At 40.4% G+C, this 27,123-nt stretch overlaps 2 protein-coding genes across 2 annotated transcripts in view; both read left to right on the top strand.

The window, feature by feature from the left end:
* TEX15 (testis expressed 15, meiosis and synapsis associated) overlaps positions 1 to 10,087 on the top strand; it is a gene marked incomplete at its 3' end in the record, with an annotated part of 94,290 nt that extends 84,203 nt beyond the window's left edge. Inside the window, exons 9-11 of the mRNA XM_080659014.1 lie at positions 1,049 to 1,107; positions 4,106 to 5,358; positions 10,047 to 10,087. Of these exons, the coding sequence (XP_080515140.1) occupies positions 1,049 to 1,107; positions 4,106 to 5,358; positions 10,047 to 10,087 (1,353 nt within the window). The remainder of the gene's footprint in view (positions 1 to 1,048; positions 1,108 to 4,105; positions 5,359 to 10,046) is intronic.
* Positions 10,088 to 23,702: 13,615 nt separating this feature from the next.
* PPP2CB (protein phosphatase 2 catalytic subunit beta) overlaps positions 23,703 to 27,123 on the top strand; it is a 28,799-nt gene continuing 25,378 nt past the window's right edge. The window contains exon 1 of the mRNA XM_080660812.1: positions 23,703 to 24,178. Within this exon, the coding sequence (XP_080516938.1) occupies positions 24,077 to 24,178 (102 nt within the window). The 5' untranslated portion in view covers positions 23,703 to 24,076. The remainder of the gene's footprint in view (positions 24,179 to 27,123) is intronic.

Genomic DNA, 27,123 nt, shown 5'->3' with positions numbered 1-27,123 from the left:
TGCTCTCAGAAGCTTCTCAAAAATTTTCAAGAATTTCTCAATTGAAAAGCAAAGAAAAGCCTATATGTAAAATGAAAAGTAGGATTCTTTCTCAGTTTACTCTAATTGTATTCATTATGACATTAGTTCTAGGGACTAGGCAACTAATCATTATATATTAGCTGTGTTTATAGGAAAATGCATAATAAGAAACCAGTTTATAAATATACTTCCAAAACATAAGAACACAAGTTGTATATTCCACATGGAGTAAAAAGAGAGGGATACTAAAAAGGTGTGATAAGTAATGAGAAGAAAAGAAAAAAAGAGAGAGAAAAGGTTTATTTGCTCATTTCATGGAATAGTACAGACCAAAGCCTTACTTTAAAGGAAAAAATGTTATCACCTGAGTGTAAAAATGAAGAGGGCATATAAGTTATGGAAAATAACATGAGCAAAGACACAATGCTTATTGACCTATCTTGAGAAATGAGTTTAAAATTAAGTCTGGAACAAAAAAAAATTAGTGGACAAGCTAAGGATGGACAAGATTGTTTCAAATTATAAAATGTCTTAAATATAGGCCTACATAGTTTGAACTTAATTCTGTACATATTGAAGGATAGTGTCCCATGGAACTGTTTTGTAAGTCATTTAAAGGTAGAGATTCTGAGTAAAAGTAAGTCATCCAGGGCTTAGGAAAGGGTGCTGTTTTGCAGAATAAGAAAGGAAAATCCATGTTTGACGGACATTACTTACAACGGGACTTAGTGACTGGTTTACTAAAAGGAATAAAACAGGAAGCAGTGGTAAATGGACTCCCAGGTTTGTTACCAAGTGTGGGGATATAAAGAATGTTGCAAATTTCTTTTTTTAAATGTATCTTTAAACATTAACAAAGTATGGGAAGTCCAGCAGATTCACTGCTTTTCAAAGGGAAGGTTCATTAGTGAATGTAGTGTTAGTGCATTTTAGATGATGACAGAACAAGCAATTGCAAATATCTGATACTAAAATGATAAATATTTATACCACCAATGCAGCTTTATTTTGTATGTTTTAAACATAGGTTAACAGGAAAGATGTCACAAAAATCAACAAAGAAAAGGCAACGTTCAAGCATACAAGGTAGGGATTGCCGTCAACCCTATCTGAAGAAAAATTAAAATTGAGCACTATTAAGGAACAAGACTAAAACATTTACTTATATACCTGTGTTGGATCATACATGTAATTTAGGGAACAAGAGTAAGCTAAGAAGGGAGAGGTGGTGGTTTCAGATTATGCAGTTTATTAAGTAAGGCCTAAAGAGTTTAAACTTTACTCTCTAAGTATTGAAGGATAGTGTTCTGTAAAATGTTTCTTCAGTGATGTAAAGGATAAGGAGATTCTGAGTACAGTTAGAAGCCATAAGTCAGCCAGGGCTTAGAAGAGTGATGGTTTTACATAATAAAAAAAGTAAAATTCATATTTGACAAGACATTACTTAAAGAATTGATGGGACTTAGTGACTGGTTTTACTAAAAACAGCATAAAAGTGCCAAAACCGGTTTGGCTCAGTGGATAGAGCGTCAGCCTGCGGACTCAAGGGCCCCAGGTTTGATTCCGGTCAAGGGCATGTAGCTTGATTGCGGGCACATCCCCAGTGGGAGGTGTGCAGGAGGCAACTGATCGATGTTTCTCTCTCATCGATGTTTCTGACTATCACTCTTCCTTCCTCTCTGTAAAAAATCAATAAAATATATTTTTTTAAAAAAAACAGCATAAAAGAATAGGATATGTGATTAGATTGAGTTTTTTAAACGTGTGGACTTCACAGACCAGTCACATTTCAAAATTGGTTAAAAAGATATAAATTGCCAACTTATATTACTAAGTGGGAGCTTAGTCATAGACAAACACATGCTATAAATATACCAGTGTTTCATAAAAGGATGTTTTAATACTATACTATACAAAGAATATGATTTCAAAATAAAGCCTAGCTCTATGAACTGAATTGTATTTATAAAAAATCTCACTATATTATTTATATTTTTCTTATTTTGACATGAAGTGGCACCATTGGACTTGTTGACCATCTCTTGTTTGATTCAATGCTGTAAGATTTTCAGTTTATGATAAGCTTCATTTTCTTCCATTTTTTTATTTTATGAAGGAGAATGAATAATATAAAATAAAAAAGATATGCATTCTCAGTTCTGTCTCACTTGGTTTTGCTTTTTTTAAAACATTTTTTATAAGGTAGGCCGCTCTTTTTTTAAATATATATTTTTTTAATTATATTTTTATTGATTTCAGAGAGGGAGAGATAGAAATAGAAACATCAATGATGAGAGAGAATCATTGATTGGCTGCCTCCTGCACACCTCCTCCTGGGGATCAAGCCCACAACCCAAGCCCGAAACCCAAGCATGTGACCTCCTGGTTCATAGTTAGATGCTCAACCAAAGAGCCACACTAGCCGGGCTAAACATAGTTTTTATTGATCTTTAGAGGGAGAGGGAGAGAGACATCTCTCGGCTGCCTCCTACACACCCTCCCAAGGATTGAGCCTGAAAACTCAGTTTAAGCCCGCAAACCTGGGCATGTGCCTTGACCAGAAATTGAACTGGCAATCTTTCAGTGCCTGGGAAGCTGCCCAGCAACTGAGCCACACAGGCCAGGTCAGTTTTGCCTCTTTAAATACAGCATTTTAGCCTGGCTAGAGTGGCTCGGTTGAGCATTGTCCTGTGCAAAGAAGAGTTGTCAATTCATTCCTGGTCATCACGCATGCCTGAGTTGCGGGTTCTGTCTGTAGTTGGGGCACGTGCAGAAGGCAGCTAATTGATCTCTCTCTCTCTCTCTCTCTCTCTCTCTCTCTCTCTCTCTCTGTATTTCTCTTCCTCCCTCTCTCCCTCTTTCCCTTCATCTCTCTAAGCATGTACTCGGATGATAATTTTTTAAAAAAAGATAAATAGGGCATTTTATTTCCTGGCACATATGACTCTGAATAGTTATGTAGTGGTATAAAGATGAATAGAAATGTTAGAAGGATAACATAAACCAGTTCTATAATTATTTTGCTCTTAATAACTACTTATAGGTGGTATTTGCCACTCAAAGAATCAAACTTTGTTTCATTTAGCAGGAAACTGAATTATAACATAAGGTTAACAAAGGGTGCTATCTTTATGGAAGAATATTCTCTAAGAGAATACATAAAAGGACAGATGATGCAAGCAACTGTCAGTCTATAAGGTCAAGGCATCACTGAAACATCATTGGAAATGTGATAAAGTCAAAATTGTACTTTTTGGAAACTGTGTAAAAGTATTGAATGAGGTTGGATGATGACCTAGGTTGTCATTAAAGTGCCTGTAGTAAGTAAAATGTGGAGCTTTTAGTTTCATACATGGAATAATAAATTCAAGGCCAAAGATTAATTTCTCTTGATTCTTGAGGAATAGTTACTTTTTTTCTTTTCAACATGTTCTTTTCCAGATGTGATTAAAAAATCTTGATGAGACACCAAATAATTATATCCATAATAACTGTGGAACTGTATTAACTGTTTGGCTCTATACATTCCCATAATAGATTCTTCCTTCAGCTTACTTGAAACTGTGTAAATTTATGTAGGAATGCAAAGGATATTGGCAAGGAATTTTGGAGTTCTGCTTTTCCTATTCTCAATCTTGAACAAACTATCTTAGCAGTTAATGATAACAGAAGATCTTGGGGGCCAGGGCACATCTGGTAGTTCTCCAGTTATATGTAGCCACATGTAAGTAAAGAGGATTGTCAATAGATTGGAGGTATATGAATTAGAAACTACACTAAAATAAAATGAATATTGATGCTTTTCTACTTCTGAAAGCCTCAATCAGGAAATGTCCAAACCATAAAATAATTCTTTACAATATTGGAAGCACAGTATATTTTCAAAATATATACATTTGAAATGTGGTGTATCTAGATTCAAACCAAGGTAGTAAACTGGGGAAATATGTTACTTGTATACAGCCAATAGAAAGAAAAAATGTTAATCTTAAGAATCTCTTCTCCTGAATAAAAATTTCAAATATATTAAAATTTTACAACTGTATATTTAAAATTGTTTTTATGTATATGTTACACTTAATAGGACCACAAGATCTCATCCCGAAAGTGAAAGTGAAATAGGACCGAGTTCATCTAACAACCAGACAAGAAGCCGTGGATCTCCAAAAAAGGTTGAAATGCAAAGATCACTTCCTGGCTCACCTTTATCTTTAAAGAACTTAAAAGACACTGGCATGTTGAAGTCAGAGGGAACAATAGATTTAACTAATACTTCATCTGCTACTTCAGAAGATTTCACTGGACAACAGGGAAATGTAAATAGCATGAAGAAAAGAGATGTGGCTTTTAGGGCTGCTGAAACAAAAAGTGATAAGAAAGAATGTTCTTTTGTAATATGTGACCAAAAAAGTGTAGATGGCACCTTTTCAAAAGACCATGAAACACCTTCACAGAAATTACTTAACAATTCCCCAGGTCCCTCAGACATAAAGCCAGGGACTGATGCTGCTGCTCTTCTGCCTAATGCATCAGTACCCTCAAAGTCTGTTTTCTGTTTTGCGAGGGATATCCTTGCCAATTTAGAAATGAATGACACTGTTTCTGAACTTCAAGATAATGAAATATTAAATTCATCTATTAAAAATTCTACAGGCACTAATTCTCCAGAACCTACATTTATCCGGAACAAAATACCTGTCCCACAAATAAATGAAACACAACCTGCAAAAACTGAGTCAAAAGAAAAATATATGAAAGATACATTGAATCCCAGTACTGCACCTGTTGAAACATCTGAGAACATAAGCCTCAATGTCAATCAAACAGCAGAATACTCTTTTTCTGAACAACAGAATAATGAAAATTCCAAAGTCCTAACTCAGAATGCTGCCAGATACCAGAATGAGCTGCCACAGTCTGCGCGTACCCCAATATATAATTCTTCTGAACACTCATTTGGAACTTTAAATCCTTCCTATGCTTGGTGTGTTTATCGTTACAGCAGCAGCAATGGCAGTTCCATTACCCAGACATACCAGGGCATAACATCATTTGAAGTACAGCCACTTCCTCCTGAGATGTTGACTGCAGTTCCAAGTACTGTCCAAAATACACATTCTAATCTTTTGTATTCTCAATATTTTGGCTACTTTGCTGGGGGGCCACAAGCATGTAGCTTTATGCCAGCAAATACGTATTTCCCTTCTCAAATGCCTATTTCTTACACTGTTCAGCAGCCAGCTTTTTCACAGTATGTTTCCTATCTACCATTACCACAAGCTGCATACTCTTACCCTCCTAATTCAGGTGTGCTTCCACAAGTTCCTTGGACTTATGGTGAGTTTCACAAGTGTTAATGCTTGCTTCATTGAGTTTTCACTTTTATCTTTGTATATTTACAAAATGGAATTTACAGCAAGTAGTGATACATAGCAGACATTTTTCTGAGCAGTTGTGTAGAATTGTTCAAATACCAGACAGTTAAATTATGTTGTCAGTTGAAAATCTAGTTGCCAAAAGATGGAAGAAAGAGAATTGTTAATCTCATTAATATATTCTTCAACAAAACCCAATTTATAGTGTATCATTAAGAAAAATATAGTTAACTCATACCATGAAATGTGTTGTAACCATTAAAGGGCTTATTAAAGTTTTTAATGATCGTTTTTAGAACTGTGTCATAAATTTACCTATATAACCAAAGAAATGCATATAAATGAAGTACACCAACATTTCAACTTGTCTGCCACTGAGTGATAAATTTGAGGTGTGTGAAAAGTGTTTTTCTGTATTTTTCCACTGGGAACACACATTTTAATAAGTGGAGAAAAACAGACTAAAAAACCAAGGTGGAAAAAGAAACTTCAATCAGATAAAGCGGTCTTTCTCTTTCTGTCTGTGTTCTAATATACCATCTTGGCAAAAGTGAAAATGGAGTTAATTGAGATGTGTTAATAGAACAGCTTGGTAGTTTGCCACTATAACTTGAAAAATGTTTTCTTAAATTCAATTCTATTTGTAAAATATCATGATTATAATATAGGTTTTTTAAATTAAATTGAAATATATATTTACCAGAGTTAAAGCAAAAGTTTAAGACAATAATTCTGCAAAAACTAGTTATCCACTAACACCCAAATATTCTACCATTAGAGGTAAAATATATTTTTATTTTTTAAAATAAATCTTTATTGTTCAGATTGTTACAATTGTTCCTCTTTTTTCCCCTCATAGCTCCCCTCCACCCGGTTCTCACCCCACCCTCTGCCCTTACCCCCTCCCCACTGTCCTTATCCATAGGTGTACGATTTTTGTCCAGTCTCTTTCTGCACCCCCACACCCCTTTCTGCCCGAGAATTGTCAGTCCACTCCCTTTCTATGCCCCTGATTCTGTTATATTCACCAGTTTATTCTGTTCATCAGATTTTTTATTCACTTGATTTTTAGATTCTATTGTTGAATTTGTTGTTCATAATTTTTATCTTTACCTTTTTCTTCTTCTTCCTCTTCTTAAAGAATACCTTTCAGCATTTCATATAATACTGGTTAGGCAGTGATGAACTCCTTTAGCTTTTTCTTATCTGTGAAGCTCTTTATCTGACCTTCAATTCTGAATGATAGCTTTGCTGGGTAGAGTAATCTTGGTTGTAGGTTCTTGCTATTCATCACTTTGAAAATTTCTTGCCACTCCCGTCTGGCCTGCATAGTTTCTGTTGAGAAATCAGCTGACAATCATATGGGTGCTCCCTTATAGGTAACTAACTGTTTTTCTCTTGCTGCTTTTAATATTCTCTCTTTGTCTTTTGCTCTTGGCATTTTAATTATGATGTGTCTTGGTGTGGTCCTCTTTGGATTTCTTTTGTTTGGGGTTCTGTGTGCTTCCTGGACTTGTAAGTCTATTTCTTTCACCAGGTGGGGGAAGTTTTCGGTCATTATTTCTTCAAATAGGTTTTCAGTATCTTGCTCTCTCTCTTCTTCTGACACCCCATAATTCAGATGTTGGTGCGCTTGAAGTTGTCCCAGAGGCTCCTTACACTATCTTCATATTTTTGGATTCTTTTTTCTTTTTGCTTTTCCGGTTGGGTGTTTTATGCTTCTTTGTATTTCAAATCTTTGACTTGATTCTTGCGATCCTCTAGTCTGCTGTTGGATCTCTGTATATTATTTTTTATTTCAGTCAGTGTACACTTAATTTCTAGTTGGTCCTTTTTCATATCCTCGAGGGTCTCACTAAATTTATCGGCCTTTTCTAGAAAATTCTTGAAAAACCTTATAACCGCGGTTTTGAACTCTATATCCAGTTGTTTGCTTTCCTCCATTTCTTTCATTTGTGACCTGTTTCTTTGTCTCCACATTTTGGCTGCTTCCCTGAGTTGATAGAGTGGCTTTGTGTGTTAGGTGTCCTATATGGCCCAGTGGCTCAGCCTCCCCAGTTACCTGAGGTGGACACTCTTGGTGCACCCCTTTGTGGGCTGTGTGAACAGTCTTGTTGTAGTTAAGCCTTGATTGTTGTTGGTATCACTGGGAGGAATTGACCTCCAGGCCAGTTGGCTGTGAGGATCAGCTGTGTCTACGATGGGAGAACTTCTGTGCTGGAGACACTCTTATGAGACAAGACTTGCAAAATTGCAAAAGCCTCTGTGCTCAGCTTGGATGGGGTGGAGTCTCAGGGCGGAGCAGACAGTCTTGGCTTCCCATCAGCCCTGCCCTAAGAGGCCCCCTGGGTCTCAGTGTCCCGTGGTAATTACTGCAATCACCCGTGAGAGAAAGCCGCCCTCAAGTTTCACCCGCTGCCAGACAGTCCAGTTTCTCCCCGAATGAGTCTGGGCCCCCAGAGTCTCACCTGGAACTGGAGTTCAGAGCAGTCGGGACCTTTTGTCTCCCTCCCGATTGAGAAAGCCAGCCGCATACTCAGTGCCAGCCCTCTCTGTGCGCGCCTCCGTACCTCTGCCTTCTGCAGTTCCTCTGAGTCTCAGTGTGCTTTTCTCTTTCCTTCTAGTTGTAGAATTTCCACTCAGCCAGCCTTCCTGTGGTTCTGGATGATGTCCGTTTTGTCTTTTAGTTGTAGTTTTGAAATTGTTGTGCGAGCCCTGACCGGTTTGGCTCAGTGGATAGAGCGTCGGCCTGCGGACTCAAGGGTCCCGGGTTCGATTCCAGTCAAGGGCATGTACCTTGGTTGCGGGCACATCCCCAGTGGGGAGTGTGCAGGAGGCAGCTGATCGATGTTTCTCTCTCATCGATGTTTCTAACTCTCTATCCCTCTCCCTTCCTCTCTGTGAAAAATCAATAAAATATATATTTAAAAAATAAATAAATAAATAAATAAATAAATAAATAAATAAATAAATTGTTGTGCGAGGCAGCAGTTTAGGTGCTTACCTATGCCACCATCTTGGTTTCTTCGGTAAAATGTATTTTTAATAAAATTAATCTCTTAGTGTGTTAAACAGAGAAATGTAAGAGAATATCTCCTAAATTCAAAAGTTGTTTCTCCGTCCTGCATTTTCTTATAAGTTAATAAGTAGAAAAAAACTAATTGAATTAATTCATTTCATTTGTCTGATTTGGACAAGTAGTAGCCTATTAACAATTCTATTTCTAATTAAGAAATCTGATCAGGACAGCATAGGGGAAATTGTCAATATTGTAATAACTGATAACTATGTATGGTAACAGATGACTACTAGACTTACCATGATCACTTCATAAGGTATATAAATGTCTTAGCACTATATTGTAAACCTGAAATTAATAAAATATTGTATATCAACTATAATTTAAAAGTGAATTTAAAAATAAAGAAAAAAGAAACAACCTCTGACCTAAGGGAGTTTCACAAACAAACAAACAAAGAAATTTGATCACTGGAGCACGTTTGCACTGGAGTTGGCACTGGCACCTAACACCTTTAGGATAAAATTCACATTAGCTTGGAGTGCAGGACCCTTCACAGTCCTGGCTCCACAGGATAGCCTCATCTCCCTCCACTTCTATCTCTGAATGCAAGCTAGTATTGAACTCCTAACTGTTCTCCCCTGTGACATTTCCTCTGCTCCTCCCATAATACTTGTTGTGTACACATCTCACATGATAAGACATGTGAGTATTGTGTGGTGGTGTAATTATATATGTATCTTTCCCTTCCCTCTCTACCCCACCAAATGAATTGAAAAAGTACTGGCAATTTTTCACCAAAAAACAGAACCTGAATAAAACTCTGAAGGAAGGGAGAAAGAAACAGGAGTGGGGCTGGAAGAGTATATATCCTTTTTTGGCTAATTTGACACATTGCATAAAATTGAATTTGATTGCTGCTGCTGTAATGATAAACACACCAAGCATGGATATGGCAAACCTATGAATTAGACATCTTGAATGTAATTGTTTCATAAAGTTTCTCATAGTTTGAGCTTTCTTGTGTTCTTAGTTAATTAAGCTCTTTGTGATGCTAAAAAAAAAGATCTCTTTGGAATCAAGTCCAGCTTTTAGTCTCAAAATTTTTAATTGTTACCTCTTTGGTTATATTAGTCAAGTAAAAATAAATGATTATCTACTTATTATAGTTTCCAAAAGTAACTCTAAAAATATTAGGAGGCAATATAAGCACATCACTTAGTTTTCTGAGTGCAGATAATCCCACACTGATAGAAACTACGTATTTCTAAAGTTATGAAAATCCCTGTGACCCACTTGCTGTTTTGTTCTTAATACTTGAGTTCAACACCATAAATGGAACTAAAGGGAGGGACTAAGTGAGCCCTGTGTGCCAGACACATTACATCCTTTATTCCATTTAATTCTGAACAAGATACCTGAGAAAGATGTAGATGCTATTCTTTTGCAGATGAAGAAACTTCTCCTTGGGGAGCCTTAAATCACTTTGTCAGATCCCATCCCTAGTAAAGGGCAAATGTGCAGTTTGAACTTCGGCTCTAACCTAACTCAGTCTTTCCACTATACTGTTATGTGCCATTTAATCTGCATCATTAACTTATCTCACATCTTTATGGGTTTTTATCTTCCAGTTCCATGGCAACAACAAGAACCCTTTCAGCAAGGACTTTGAAACAGTCTTCTGTCTACTGAAATAAAGGAGATTTACAAGTTTTTCCAAGTGTATTTTACTTATATACTTTTATGTTAACATTTTAAATATATGTAAGGGTGGTAGGAAATATAAATCATGTAGCCTTTATAAAATAGTTAAATGCAACATATGCAATGGGAAAAAAATTCTCACATCCGAAATACCAGAATTATTCCCATGCCATTATTTTAGTTAACACCGTACTAGGCTATTTTCACTACCCACCTAGCTATCAAAAACATTAACAGTATTTTTTGAAATTTATTTTTTGAAATGTTGCTATACAGCTGTTACAATTATATAAAGATTTTCTTTGAGATTATGCTAATGGAATAAGAGTTAAATATTACATTTACTATGATTTAGGTTAAGCAAAAGTAGTAAAATCTTTAAGAATTTTGTTTCTGATATTTTTGGTACATTGTTTTAAGGTAGTGTTATACCATTTAACTTAGATTACAATAGGATTTTCTTTTTACTTGAGTTGGTTGTCAAAACAATAATTTTATAATTCTTGACATTTTATGTAATTTATAATTTTACTGTCTAACAAAAATTCCTTTAATTTCAATATTTTCTCATTTTTACTTATATAATAGTTTTGCATATTTTCAGTGTTTGTCTTTGAGAAGAGATTTCTAAAATTTGTTTGAAGCAGGTTTATTTTATTATATTGAAACTCAGCACATTTTATACCTTTTTTATAAGAGCCCTTTCCACAATATTATATCTTTTGTATTTGTATTTCATAATTTAAACAGTTTTTAATTTTGTAGCAAATAATAGGAAACAATGTGTTTCTTTAGCTTATGCCATTAGTTTAGTGGTATATTAATAATTTAAATAATGAAGCACAAGTACAAGTTCTTTTTTTTTTTTTCAACATTCCACAAAAGTAAAAAATGCCTTAATAATGATTGTAGAACAACTGGGGCGTAGTATATAACTATGGTCTTTAGCAATCTTTCTATAAGATCCCAGTCAGAAAGTCAGAAAGATTCCTCACAGCTTGACAAACTTTTCTCAAATGCTAGTGAGCCCTAAAATATGATAATAGATTTGCGTTGGCTAAATCTAAACAGGTAACTAACCTTCCGTTTTCTGTCAAACTTCTTAAGTTAGCAAATTATGTTACCTATGTAACAGTTCTCCAAAGAGAGTGTAATTCGGCCATATTTATGGTAATGTTTCATTTTAGAAGAAAACTAAGAACCCCCAGGATAAGCCTTAGTCACATTAACCAAAGAGCATTGAATGTAGAATACTTAGGGTTCTTCTCTAACAAACAGATCTTTAAAAGAGGTAAGCCAAGCAAAGAACTACAATCTAGAGAAAGGAATTTGAAAAAAGACTATAGAATTAAAGTAATGATTATCAAGGTAACATATCTTTTGTCCATCTAGTTGTTTTATTTGAAAATAGTTGGTAAAAATCAGAACTCCTGAACAGGTGTTAAAGCAATAATATTAACTGTTATTCAAAAAATGACTTTGCCTCAGCCATTTGATTTATGCTTAGTTATAAAAATATGTTACACATTTATTATTAAAAATATTTCTTTTAGTTAAATATTCTAAATAAGGATGCTTTAAACAACCTTCAGATTCTGTTGATACTGTATTTGTGATATTTTTATTTCATAAGTTTGAATTTCTTCAAGAAAAGAAAATGGAAACAATCTTATCTGACTATTCAGTTATATTTAGAAATCTGTACTTTGAAACAGAACATGAAAAAAATGTGTTTTTCTCTCAAGTATGTGTTTTGGTTCTAAATGTAAAAATAGAACGAATTAAAATTTGAGCTAGCATTATAAACAAAAAATCTCTGGCTGTTTGTAAATATTATTGTTTTAGAACTTAAAAATTATCTGAATAAATTGAATTCAGGGTTTTTTTTTTTAGTTTCAGAGGGTTTTTTTCTTTTTGTGTTTCTTGAAGAATAAGCAAATATGTGGATGGTCCTTGTATACATACCCATTACATGAACAACAACCCATGAGAACTGACTTAGAAGCTGAATAAACTACAGGAACTCTCCTTCCACTGCAGCTGCTTTTGCCTTCATCTCCTCCTTCCTTCCCCCCTCATGTTTACAAACTTCATTACTGCCTGGAGTTTCAAAGGACAAGCCCAAGTCCCTGACTTCAATGCAGTTCTCATTTCAGCCAAGAGACAGGAGTAAGAAACTAATGTATTTATTTCACATCATGAGAAGTGATATATAGCCAACAAAACAAAGTAGTGGAACAAACAACTAGATGATACATAAGCTGAGATGTTCAGGGAAGGCCTTTCTGGAGGAGGTAATCAATCTTAACTTTCATATTTGTATACTTTAATTATATTACTCTGCCTTCTTTTAATATGCATAATGTAAAATGCCTCTAAAACTTGAGTTTTGAATCTAGCAAAAACATAAGGCTATGCCCTCATTTTCCTAATAAGATTCCCCAAAGAAAAGTGTTTTGGTAAAAAATATATAAGCTTTTAGAAACACAGATAAATGTTTAAATACCAAGTGTATGTTATATTAAATATCTTTTAAGCTTTAATTCATTTTGTAGAACAATTTCAGTGTCCTCTCATACACCTTTGAGATCAACGTTTGTATATGACAGTGTACCAAAGCATATCATCCTTACTTCTAAGTCATTTGAAATATATGCTTTTAAGATCTGTATATACATTCAAAATTATTTTTGATTCAGGGCATTTCAGGCTAATTTCTTCCCCAAAGACATTCCCTAAAGTAATGACAAGTTTTCCAAATAGAGTAAGGTTATATACTCTTTTCAATGGTATTAAATTTGGGGAGGGGGAAATAACTTACATTCAGGCATATTAAATCCTTTTCTACAGGCATAGTTTAATTTTAATTCACATAATAATATTTCTTGAGTCAAATTCATATAATATTAATATTTCAGCCAGTTTAAAGGATAAATCTCCAATGATTCATGCAGCTTGAAAAACAGGATTGTGGAGGAAGAAAGTACTTTTATAAAACATCTTTTTAAATTAGTTCTAATGAATATAATTCTGAGAGCAATGACTGCAGATGCAGTTGCTAATGAAAAGGAACTGAGAAGGTAAGGGGTTGGTTAGTAATGCAATGTGGAAAAAAATTTAAAAGATTAATACAGGAAAATTTTGCAAGGATATAAATCCTTTTTATTTCTTGGGGTATACGTTCTGCTGTCTGCTTTATTATCTTATTTCTGAATTTCATAACCATTGAAGAATCCCTCTGGGATTTGTTAGAAGTCTCCTTTGAACCATCCTGTAGAACAGTTTGTCTCAAAATACAATGCATTACAATTTGTTGTCACAGGAAACTGCATTTATCATCGTTTTTAACTCCTCTTATTTTAAAATCTATTTTCCTTTATTGGGTAAGAATAATTTAGGTCTATGACAGAGTCGTTCCTTTTTTTAATGTTAGAATCTGTTTTGAGAAAGCTGGTCTAGTCAATTTATTGTATGGTTAATTAAAGATTATATTTACATTTAGTCAGCAATTGAACATCTGACTTGTTCTGAAAGTATGCTGTTTGTGCATCAACTAATCTTGATATTATCCTCATAAAGGGAAGTATTTGCTTATTTTATAAATTCACTCATTCAAAAGGGTCTTTAAGATATTTTTGTACCTCAAATCATCTTTGTGAACTTCATTTAATAGTTTCCCATATTATTTGTTTGAAAAGAATATAAGACCTGTCTTAAATATCTTTATACATATTATTTGCATTTATTTGTTTTTGTTTTTAATCCTCACCCAAGGATATTTTTTTCCACTGATTTTTAGAAAGAGTGGAAGGGACAGGGAGAGACAGAGAAAGAGAGAAACATCAATGTGAGAGTTGTTGATTGGTTGCATCCCACACGCACCCCGACCAGTCCGGGATCAAGCCTGCAACCTGCGACCCTTCAGTCCCCAGGCCAACTAACCAATGAGCGATTGGCTAGGGCTTACTTGCACTTTTAATTCCAAACATCAGTTTGTGTACCTGATACATAATCCCTTCTTCTGAAATGTGAATGTGCAAAGAGCAATGCAGTAATTTGAGATTTTTTCATGTTTGAGTAAGAAACAATTGCTCTATGTGCATACAAATCATTCTAGTTCTTCAGCTAAGATTATTTTAGTTACATTAAGAAGTGCATGTATTCTGTTGGGAGTTATGCTAAATCAAGTAACTAATGACTCCTAATCCAGTGGTTCCCAGCCAAGGCGTTTTGAAACGATGCCTGAATATTAATGAAAACATAACTTTCCTCAAAATGGACTCTGTCTCCACTTTTTCTCTTCAAATGCTATACTGTTTCTTGTGCTCTCTAGGATGAGTCGGGCTCTCTACCTTTTTCTGTCATTATTTTGAAAATTATCCCAAGACCACTTCTGTGACAATTTCCTAGAGCTACACCCACCCTCTTAATCTTTTCTCACCCCTCTTAACCTTGTTCACAGCTCAGCAATACAAAATAAAACAATGTTTCAAATATGCCACATTGAAAATGCCCACATAGAACTTGGCTGAGTCAGCTATGTTACTTTTGGCTCTTCCACCAATTTTTCAAGGTAAAATATTAGGACAGACTAAAAACTAATTTTCTTATTCTGCTACCTGGGTTCTTGATCCAGAAACGTACAATAATAAAAAGTTTCTCCATGAACTCTGATAATATCCATCAAAGGGCAAAATAAAAGTAATCTGTGAGTGAATGATACCTCATCAGGAGTGTTGCTTTTGGATGTAACCCTCAGACCCCGTATAATTTTTTTTTAAATCTTTATTCAGATTATTACAGGTGTTCCTTTTTTCCCCCCCATAGCTCCCCTCCACCTGATTCCTCACCCCACCCCATGCCCTTAACCCCCACCACTGTCTTCATCCATAGTTGTAAGATTTTTGTCCAGTCTCTTCCCACACCCCTCACACCCTCTTCCCCTGAGAATTGTCAGTCCACTCCCTTTATGTGTCCCTGATTCTATTATATTCACCAGTCCATTCTGTTCTTCAGATTTTTTATTCACTTGATTTTTAGATTCACTTGTTGGTAGGTATGTATTTGATGTCATTTTGTTGTTCATAATTTTTATCTTCACCTTTTTCTTCTTCTTGCTCTTCTTAAAGAATACCCTTCAGCCAAAACTGGTTTGGCTCAGTAAATAGAGCGTCAGCCTGCAGACTGAAGGGTCCCAGGCTCGATTCCGGTCAAGGGCATGTAGCTTGGTTGTGGGCACATCCCCAGTAGGAGGTGTGCAGGAGGCAGCTGATCGATGTTTCTCTCTCATTGATGTTTCTGACTATCACTCTTCCTTCCTCTCTGTAAAAAATCAATAAAATATATTTTAAAAAAAAGAATACCCTTCAGCATTTCATGTAATCCTGGTTTGGTGGTGATGAACTCCTTTAGCTTTTTCTTGTCTGTGAAGCTCTTTATCTGACCTTCAACTCTGAATGATAGCTTTGCTGGGTAGAGTAATCTTGGTTGTAGGTTCTTGCTGTTCATCACATTGAATATTTCTTGACACTCCCTTCTGGCCTGCATAGTTTCTGCCGAGAAATCAGCTGACAGTCGTATGGGTGCTCCCTTGTAGGTAACTAACCGTTTTTCTCTTGCTGCTTTCAAGATTCTCTCTTTGTCTTTTGCCCTTGGCATTTTAATTATGATGTGTCTTGGTGTGATCCTCTTTGGATTCCTCTTGTATGGGGTTCTGTGTGCTTCCTGAACTTGTAAGTCTATTTCTTTCACCAGGTAGGGAAAGTTTTCTGTCATTATTTCTTCTAATAGGTTTTCAATATTTTGCTCTCTCTCTTCTTCTGGCACCCCAAAAATTCGGATGTTGGTACGCTTAAAGTTGTCCCAGAGGCTCCTTACACTATCTTCATATTTTTGGATTCTTTTTTCTTTTTGTTTTTCTGGTTGGGTGTTTTCTGTTTCCTCATATTTCAGATCTTTGGTTTGATTCTTGGGGTACGTTGATCTACAGTTGAGTTTCTGTATATTCTTTATTGCAGACAGTGTATGCTTAATTTCTGACTGGTCCTTTTCCATTTTTTTGGCATTCTCATTAAGATCCTTAAAGGTCTCACTAAGTTCCTCAGCGGTTTTTAGAAGATTCTTGAGTAACCTTATAAATGTGGTTCTGAACTCTATGTCATCCAGTAGTTTGCTTTCCTCCATTTCTTTCATTCGTGACATGTTTCTTTGTCTCCGCATTTTGCTGCTTCCTTGTGCTGATGGAGTGGCTTTGTGTGGTAGGTGACCTATAGGGGCCAGTAGCTCAGCCTCCCCAGTCACCTGAGGTGGACGCCTTTGGTATACCCCTTTGTGGGCTGAGTGCAAATTCTTGGTGTAGTTAAGCCTTGATTGCTGTTGGTACACTGGGAGTAATTGACCTCCAGGCCAATTGGCTGTGAGGACCCGCTGTGTCTATAATGGAAGAACTGCTGCGCTGGAGACACGCTTATGGTGCAGGACTTGTTTCAATGGGGCTTTGGTGCTCACTGAGTCTGCCTCCAGAATGTGTCACTTACGGATGTGAGGAGTTGAAATCTGGTGTCTCACACTGACCACTAGGTACACTGGCTTCTGCATCTCTAATGGGGTGCAGGTCAGCTACCGTCTGAGGCTACCCAGCAGGTGCTACAGCGAGAACTACAGTTTTCTCCTCTTTGCTTGGGGTTTGGAGGTTTTGGAGCTGTCTGACCCGGGCTGCAAGTTTGCTAGGTTAAGCTGCAATAAGGCAGGTCATTCATATGCTAAAGCCGCTGCTTGGAGCTTGGGTGGGTTTGTAGATTGTGCGGGGCGGGATCCCAGGGTATGACTAGGCTAGGGTGTGGCAAACAGCGATGGCTGCCAGTTAGCCGGCTCTGCGTCTCCGACCGCGTCCCTGCGTCCCGCGCCCCAGCACAGTAAACAATTATTCCTGCGCACAGCCCTGCAAGCAAGCCACCCTCACTTTCCGACCCCATGGCAGACAGTCCAGCTTCTCCCCATAGGAGTTTGGGTCCCCCACGTCTCCCCAGAAACTGGAGTTTGGAGTAATCGGGAGCTTGTCTCCCTTCGGGTTGAAAAAAGCAGCGCTCCCAGTCGCCCGTCGCCAGCCCGATTCGCGCGCCTCCGTACCTCAGCTTTTCAGCACTTGTGCACCTCTCAATGCTGTTTTCTCTTTCCTTCTAGTTTTAGAACTTCCACTCAGCCAGCTTTCCCGTGGTTCTGGGTGATAGACATTTTGTCTTTTAATTGTAGTTTTGAAATTGTTGTGCGAGGCAGCAGCTTAGGTGTTTTCCTACACCGCCATCTTGGATCCTCCTTCCACTTCCAGTTGTTGACCTGGCAGCAAGCCCTGGTCTACCTCCCCTGTATAATTTTCACCATCTGCCCTAATCGTGGGCCTTACCGCCAAAGGATCCAGGTTAAAATCACATGTCGCAGTCCACTGCAAGGTCTTTAGTCTGGAATGTTCTCAGTCCTTTCTTTTTATACAGTTAATTCATACAGTGTTCCTTAGGGTTTGTGTGCTGTTTTCTCATGATTGTATCTTTGGCTGGACCCCTTTTCACAGTGAACAAATTTATACTAAGAGCTAATAAAACTAAAATGTAGAACCAGAAGTAGGATATCATTTAAGCCCCAAAAACACAGGAAGGAAAAGAAAATGGATTTGACCATAAAAGTTTCTATTCAAAAGAACTCCACAGAGAGATGACAGACTGAGAGAAGTTATTTACCACAAATAAAACTGATGGGGGATTAACACACAGAACATATGCCCTGAAATCAACAATGAAGAGAATATTAAGCATTCTATGATTTGAGTAGGCAAATCACAGAAAAGGAAGCCCAAATGGTCAACAAATGTATAATGAGATGTTCAAAATAGCTAGTAAAGCGGAAATGCAGATTATAATAAAACTAGAGGTCCAGTGCACGAATTCGTGCAGAGGTGGGATCTGGCCGGCCTGACCCCAATCAGCATAGATTGGGACTGGGCCTGTGGGGAGGAGGAGACAGTGGGAGGTTGGCCGGCTGGCCCCACCCCCTGATCAGCAGGTTCGCTAGCCGCAGTGGGCGTCATAGCGACCAGTCGTTATGGCATTACAGTCGCTGGCTTTTTATATATATAGATACACTTTACACGCATCAGAACAACAACAAAAAATCAAGTAATATTAGGGAAATGGATGAAATATAGTGTATTCATATAGTGTAATACAGTATATTAGAGTGTTGAAGAAAAAACCTCATATAGTGTAATACAGTATATTAGAGTGTTGAAGAAAAAACCTCAGTGTTGAAAAAAATCACCATTCGTACTGGAAGCACATGATACCAAACCTATATTTGCAGTTTCAATTTTGATCTAATTGCAGTTTCAATATCTCCTGGAAATGGGATCTTAACCAGTCTGGAATTACCTGGTCAAACACCAGTAAGGTGATCTGTCACTGTGGGCCTTCTCCATCTCCTCTACAAAGAAGAGGTAATCTCCATTATAAAAACCCTTCCTGTTCTCCTCCCCCAAAGAAAAGGTGTTCTGGCCCAAAAATAATCATTTTTTTGTTAATGGCTCTGTTGCCCCACCCTTCTTCCTATAAAAAATCTTCCATTCTGTACAACCCCTTGCAGTACCCTTCTAGTTTCTACATGCGATCTGCCCGATTCATGAATTGCTTAATAAAGCCAATTAGATCTTTAAATTTACTTGGTTGAATTTTTATTTTTATCAGAAGTTAGTTAGAAACTATTTAGAAATTTAGTTAGAATCCAAATACTAAATGCAGTACTGACCCCCATTTAGGGAAATAAATTAGAAACAATGAAATATACGTATAGCACAATACAAATACGTTTACATATGTGTACATGAAACACATATGTTTTACATGGATAATTTAAGGAAATATGCCAAATGCATTAGAGGATGCTTTTCAAGAGAGCAAAATGAGATTATATATTAAGGAGGAAAGGGGAAACAGGATTTTTGGACAGACATGTTGATATTGTGCCTTTAAATAAGAGGACTAATTATATCTGTGCATTTAGATCCAAAAGAAAGTGGGGAGTTAATTGCCATAGCAAACTATAAAAGGATATCCTATATAATAAAAGCCTAATATGCTAAGTGTCCGGTCATCCATTCAACCAATCAAAGCATAATATGCTAATGATATGCTAAAGCCTCTTAGGGGTGGGGGGGGCAATTGAGGGCAGGGCTGGCCAGGGGGAGGGTTGCTCAACTGCTCACTATGACGTGCACTGACCACCAGGGGGCAGACGCTCCGACTGGTAGGTTAGCTTGCTGCTGGGTTTAGCTGATTGGGACTGAGTGAGACAGGCCGGACATGCCCTGGAGCCCTCCCACGGTCCCTCCCTGGCTGGCCAACCTCCTGAGTCCCTCCCCGACCCTGATCGTGCACTGGTGGGGTCCCTTGGCCTGGCTGAACCCTCACGCAATCTGGAACCCCTCAGAGGATGTCGGAGAGCCCATTTCACCCGATCCCACAGGCCAGGCCGAGGGACCCCACTGGTGCACAAATTCGTGCACCAGGCCTCTAGTAAAATATATCCACTCATTAAAACAATTACGTAGCTATGGAAACTTAAAATTTAACTTTTTTAAAAACTAGATATAGTTCTAACCAAGACTGTAAATGTCACAAGTTCAACTGTTAAAAGATACATCCCATGCCCTGGCTAGTGTGGCTCAGTTAGTTGGGTGTCATTCCAGGCACCAAAAGGTTGTTGGTTTGAGTTCCAGTTAGGGCACATGCCCGGGTTTCAAATTCAATCCCTGGTACGGGGTGTATAGGAGGCAGCCAATGGATGTTTCACTCTTACATCAGTGTTTCTCTCTCCCTCTCCCTTCCCCTCTCTCTAAAAAATCAATTAAAAATCTTTTTTAAAAGATACATCTCTGCTACAGACTTAGGGGATTATTCACAATTAAGCTAGTCATAGTAATCTAATTTTGAGGAAAAATGAAAAAAGCAGAAATGAAAATTTAAAATACACTGAGATATCATTTCTCACCTATCATGTTGGCATAATTTTACTTTTGGCCATGTACTCTGTTGGAGAAGTTGTGGGGAAACAGACACGCACATACATTGCTTGTGGGAATGTTAAATTCTGCAATGTCAATAGAGCAGAAGTTGTCAACATCTACTGAAACTACATATGTCTTTATCTCTGACCCAATACCCCTACTTCCAGGAATTTATCCTGATGACAAATCTCCAATATAAAAATATAAATATATTATTTATAATTGCAAAATTTTGGGAATTACCTAAGGGCCCAAACATTTAGCTATAAGTGAGTAAATTATATTAGTAGAGAACTATGCAGTTGTAAACAGAATGAGGACAATCTATGAATCAATAAGGAGTGTTTTCTGTGAAATATTTAATGAAAAAAATACATATGTTAATTTTTACATATGATAAAAAAGGAAATGTGCGTATTTTTGCATAAAAGAACAGGAAAACAAAAAATGGAAGTTGGTTACAAAGAGTAGAGGATAAGGGAAAGAATGACATTTTTCTGAATTCACATTTTTTTATAAATTTTACTTTTGGGAGCTTGGGTAATGTTCTACATATCAAGAAGAACATTAAATTCATAAGGATGGGAGTAACTTAAGCTATATGCAAGCAGAAACATAATTAACTATTAAGTGAATACCATAATTAAGTGAATACTGTGAACTGAAGGGTGGGGAGAGAACAAACTAAAGTAACCTGAACACAGTATTTTGGCTATAAACTCTCATTTTAAGGGGACTTGATTGAATCTAAATGTCATTAATTGTAAGAGGGAACTCAATTTCAGAGATGTCAAGGTGTGAAAAAAAATGCTATCTTAGAATTAATGGAATATGATATGGGAAAATGCAAATTAGAATTAAGTCAATAATCCAGATAATTCAAGAGTATTAGAGTATGTACCAAATGCTTCTTTGGGTTGTCAGGCTAAGGTGTATGTCAGGCTGAGGTTTATGATAAACTAGAGGCCCGGTGCATGAAAATTCATGCACTGGAGGGGGGGTCCCTCAGCCCGGCCTGCCCCCTCTCACAGTCCAGGAGCCCTCAGGGACGGGAGGCAACCCAGCGACCAGGGGAAGGAGATGCCCCATCACACCTGTGCTGCTGCCACTGCTGGCAGTGCAAGCCTTGGCCAGCCCTGGTGACCTGAGCCTCGGGCGGCCCTGGGCAGCTGGGCAACCACCACCTGAGGCTTGCCTGTGCCTTGGGCATCAGTTGGGCAGCCGCCATCCAAGGCTTGCCTGCACCTTGGGCCGGCCCTGGGAGGCAGGGGGGCTGAGGGGACTGGGGGACTCTGGAGGCAGGCGCCCCGGTGGGGTTGAGGGGACTGGGCGCCGCCATCTTGTGGCTGTGGGCACTGCCATCTTTGAGGGCAAGGCAGTCAATTAGCATATCCCCTCCTTATTGGTTGTGGGCGCTGCCATCCTTGAGGGCGGGGCATTCAATTAGCATATTCCTCCTTATTGGCTGTGGGCGCTGCCATCTTTGAGGGTGGAGCAGTCAATTAGCATATTCCCTCCTTATTGGCTGTGGGCACCACCATCTTTGCAACAGCATGAGGGCCAATTAGCATATTCCCTCTTTATTAGATAGGATAATATATAAAGGCATATGTACATTAGGGGGAATGGCAATTATTGTACATATGCCTTTATATATTACTAGAGGCCCGGTGTAGGAAATTCGTGCACTGGCCGGGAGGGTCCCTCAGCCTGGCCTGTGCTCTCTCACAGTCCAGGACCCTTCTCGCAGTTCAGGACCCCTCACTCCTTTCCACCTGCCTGCTCGCTGCTCCTCACTGCTCAGCTCGCTGCTCCTTAGCGCTGCCACGGAGGCAGGAGAGGCTCCTGCTACCGCAGCTGTGCTTACCAGCCATGAGCCCGGCTTCTGGCTGAGTGGCGCTCCCCCTGTGGGAGTGCACTGACCACCAGGGGGCAGCTCCTGGGTTGAGTGTCTGCCCCCTCATGGTCAGTGTGCATCATAGCGACTGGTCGTTCTGCCGTTTGGTCGATTTGCATATTAAGGTTTTATTATATAGGCTTTATCAGAAACAACCTTAAAATTATTGACAGAATTGGTGTCAGTAGAACATACAGATTGGAGAGCTACCAGGTTTCATTTCCCAGCTTCAACTGATTGACCTTTGGCCAGTCACTTATCCTCTCTACCTCAGTATCATATGATTCATTGGAACAATAATAATAGCACCTACTTCCTAAGGTTGTAATGAAGGGAATAAATGAGGTACTTGGAAAATGCCATTCTCATTTTCATTCTGAGCTTTCCAGGTTTAGCTGAAATTCAGCCTCCTTTATAGATAGCCTCTTCAGCGACTGCAGTATCTATCGCAATTATCCAGGTCCCCTTCTCTTCCCTATTCTTTCATCACCTTCTCGTGTTTTGTTCTTCAGTTGGTTTGCTACCATTTACAAGTCACTTGAGAGCAGGAGCTCTTCCAGTCTTATGTCCCACCCTATGACCTACTTCTGTTGATAGGAGTATTTATAGCTTTCCACACAGACCATGGGCTTTCACATATTTGTCCTCTGCCACAAAACAAAACAAATTCCTTGGAACTTTTTTCCTCTACTCCAGGCAACTTCAAGTTTCTGCCTAGGGAGAATGATCAAAATTCAGTTCAAACCCACCTTTGTAAAGCTCTCTATAACTGTTGCCTAGGAGGGATAAGGCAGCTAACATCTTGCTCCCAAACTGTAGTCTTGCAGCCCCTTGTAAAATTTAATATTCACAACCTGAAAAAGTAGGCCTTACTGAGCCCCTTTAGCAGATAAGAAATCCAAGACTCAGATTTGGTGATTGCCCAAGGACTCGGCTAGGAAGTTGGCAAAGCCAAGATTGGTACCCTTGCCTTCCCATACAGGATATTGGTTGCCTCTTGGGTTCAGCGTCATAGTACGTACCTCCAACAGAGGCAGTATGGTTGTTTGGCATCTGTTCTTCAAGGAATCTGACCGTTAGCACGGCCAGATTGATGAATATTTGAATGAACAGCTTATTAGAACACTGCGTAAACACTGCGGTAAACGCAGTGAAGAATGCTGGAGCTGGAAGAGACACGGGTTGATATAATGCAGAGCAATCATCAGGGGGATCTGAGATGTTAGGGCCCCACACAGGTAGTTCGTGGCAGAGGTAAGGCTAGAAAGAATTCATTTATCCACTCAGTAAATACTGAATGTGCGCTCAGAGTGCTAGCCTGAGGAGGCAATGTCTTGGAGGAAAGGCACCAGCTTCCCCAGTCCCTCTCCAGACCGCTGAGGAAGCATGCAGGAGACTAAGGTGGGGACAAGGTTCCCAGAAAAAGGGATGTGAAGAAAGAACCAGGAGAGCCGGGGGAGGATAGAGAAGGGAAGAGGGAGGAAGCGGCGCGCTCCTCGGCCCTTTCGGCCCGTTTCTCCGCCGAGCCACACGGGAGCGCTGCATCCCTCCTCGCGCCCTTTGCCCCGGCGGCGCCGCCCGCGCGCCTTTTCCCGGCGGAAATGCCCGGGCGGTGACGGAAAGCCGGTGGGAGGGGAGAGAAAGGGCCAGAGAGAAGGGGGAGGAACCCGGGAGAGGCCCCAGGCGGGAGAAGGCGAGTGGCCAGGTCCGGCGAGAAGTGCGCCGGAGCCCCGCGCCGCGCGGTCCCACCTCCCCACGCCCTTCACCGACTCCGGGGCGCGCGTCCGGCGGGCGAGGACGACTGAGGGTTCCTTGGAGGCCGCGCGCCCGGAGGCGTCCGCTGGGCTTGGCCGGGGCGCGGGGCCCTTGGCTGCGCTCCCCGGCTCCTTCCTCTCCCGCTGGGAGCTGGCGGCGGCGGCCGGGGCGGGGAGCGGCGCGGGGGACGGGGGCGGGCGGGGGTGGGGAGGGGGGCGGGCGGCGGCGGGGCCGGGGCAGCGGATCGGGCCGCCATGGACGACAAGGCGGCCACCAAGGAGCTGGACCAGTGGGTCGAGCAGCTGAATGAGTGTAAACAGCTGAACGAGAATCAAGTGCGGACGCTGTGCGAAAAGGTCAGAGAAAAGCGGGGGCCCCGGGGGGTGGAGGTGGGCCATTCCGGGGCGGGGAGCTGCCCCCCACACACACACGGGCTCTGGTGCCTCCCGGCCGGACACTTCCCACGGCCCCGGCCGGACGGCTCGCGTCACTGGCCGGAGAGGTCCGTGCAGACGCGCGGGGCGAACCTGTCCCCCGGATCCACGCCCCGTGATGGATTAGGGTCGCTGACCCTCTCCCGGTGGGTCATTGCCCCTTAGCGTTTCGCGGGTGGACTGGCAGTCTCCACTCCGGAATGCCTGCCAGGCCGTCCCAGTCTAATGCAGCCTCTCATCAGAAATGCGCCGACAGTGAACCTGGATGTCGTTCCTATTGACGAACTTGACACTGAACGGCGGGTTTTCGCAGGTGAACCGGGCCCTTGGGAAATCACTAACTTGGCGCCTGGCGCGCGTTTATGTGTCCAGAGGTGGGCGTGAGGGGAGACTGATTTCCAAATACAGGTTGACTTTTCCTTGGAACGAATGGCGACTGGTCTTCACATCGAGAGGCTCTTGGAAGCAAAATGTTGCTTTTCACAGAGAAGGCAGAGAAAGTCTTAAATTTGGCAACAGTGCTTGCTCGAGATGATAAATGGGGTATGCGTTTTTCCTGTAGGGTAGCAAAGTTCAGAAAGTTCTTCCCGTTTCTGTTATATGTAATTTTTGTTCTTGTTCCAAAGTAATAAAATATGCAGGTGGTTAACTGTTTGCAAACTGGTTGTGATCTTAGACAACTTTCTTAATTCTGTATCCATTGGTGTGGGGGTTTTTTAGCCGCTGGAATTATTTTGGACTCTTGATCTTGTTTACATTAAAATCTAGAGTTTTTCCTCATTCATCTTTTATAATCTTGGACTAATTTGTATACATTTTTACGTAAAAATGTCCTATATGAAGGAGTAATGAGGTTTATTCTTTAATACTGTTGGGTGGGTTTGTGTTTTTAAGACATAATTTACAAGATTTGGTCATTAGGTGTGGAAGTCAGGATGCCTCATAAATGCACTGGAGAATGAAGACTTTGTCAGTTTTATTAATAGGGTACTCTTAAAAATAAGCAAGGGATGGAGGGGTAATAGCTAATGTTAAGTAGCATTTTTAGTAAGTTCCTTTATATTATAAACACAACGTTATTTAAATTGGAGAATTTATTTCTGTAAATAGAACTGCCAAGCAAATGGTATTTTTCACCACACGAACTGTTTACTTACAGCTCAAGTAGACATTCAGCTTTCTTGTGTGATAACCTATAATTTCATGAATCTTAAAATTTACATTTTAAATCTCTCAAGCTCTAGCATCAAGTGAAATACCCAGTTTTGAAATTAGCTGAGTCAGTTAACCTCAGTGTGAATATTATATATAAATTTGAAGTTGGGGACAAAGGTGGGAGTTGAATCTGTTTTCCCTTTGACTCTAATAATTGTAAGATGTATTCCTAGAGAAGAATATTGTGCCACTAAATCACACTTGATTCTTATTTAAGGAAGCTTGCTGTATTTGTCAAGAGAGATTGATTATTTTTACTTCAGTTCTTAAATAAATTGGATTACCAATACCTGCAACCTTATAGGTATATTTAAGCTTATATACTATCCTTTTTGTTCTTTGCATATTAGTACTTTTGCACTAAACATGACTTTTTAAGTGAAAATCCCCAGTCATTTATTTTTGTCCTCCATCCCTTTGATGGGCTTGCCAATGGGATGCAGAAATATGATAGGACTAGTGGCCCGGTGCACAAAATTCGTGCACGTTAAAAGGGGATTAATTAGGGGACCCTTTCCCCCTCCCCACATGGGAGTCCGTTCTGTGGGACTCTTTCCCTCTCCCCATGTGGGAGTCTGCACTTGTTCTTCAATAAATCTCCACCTTTGCTATACCAAAAAAAAAGGGGGGGATTAATTAGAGGAAATAATTTAATATTGCTATATCCCCTTTCTCTATAATAGAAGTGTCAGAGATGAAAGAAAATTAGTAAAATGTATATAAAAACCTTCCTCCTGTCAGAGTCTGGGGCACACCACAGGACCCGAGTCAGGTCCCCACCCACCCACATGCGCCTCAAAATCGCTTGAGACCCAGACCTGGCCGGCCACCCCCCTCATTGGGCTAGATCCAGACCCGGCCAGTCCCACCCTTGTCAAGCCCTGCTGGGCAGGGGACATAGCCTCAGGTCCCCTGGCCCGGCGCCAGGATGGGGGGCGTGGCCTGAGGTCCCCCAGCACAGACCAGGGCAGGGGTCGTGCCTTGAGGTCCCCCATCAAGCCCCACCAGGTGTGGGACACAGCCTGAGATCCCCTGTCAAGCCCTGCTGGGTGGGGGCATGGCCTGAGGTCCCCCGGCAAGCCCTGCCAGGTTGGGGGGCACAGCCTCAGGTCCCCTGGCCCAGCACTGGGAGGGGGGCACAGCCTCAGGTCCCCTGTCAAGCCCCTCCAGCAGGGGGGTGTAGCCTCAGGTCCCCTGTCAAGCCCCACAGGGCAGGGGGTGCGGCCTGAGGTCCCCTGTCAAGCCCTGCCAGGCAGGGGGGCGCAGCCTCAGGTCCCCCGTCCAGCCCCACAGGGCAGGGGGTGCGGCCTGAGGTACCCTGTCAAGCCCCGCCAGGCAGGGGGGCGCAGCCTCAGGTCCCCTGGCCCGGTGCTGGGGCGGGGGGTGCGGCCTGAGGTCCCCGGCCTGGCACTGGCGCGGGGGAGCAGCCTGAGGTCCCCTAGCCCAGCACCAGGACGGGAAGTGCACCTTGAGGTCCCCTGTCAAGCCCTGCTGGGTGGGGGACACGGCCTGAGGTCCCCTGTGAGGGCATAGCCTCAGGTCCCTGCTGATTGCTCGTTAAGGCTCCTTATGGGAACTTGGCCTCAGCTGTGGGTGCAGCCATCTTTGTGACGGCGTGATGGTTAATTAGCATGTTCCCTCTTTATTAGATA

The sequence above is a fragment of the Plecotus auritus genome, assembly GCF_963455305.1.
Source record: "Plecotus auritus genome assembly, chromosome: 3".
NCBI lineage: Eukaryota > Metazoa > Chordata > Mammalia > Chiroptera > Vespertilionidae > Plecotus > Plecotus auritus.
Note: the sequence above shows the minus strand (reverse complement) of the source record. Positions and strands in the feature narration are given on the sequence as shown.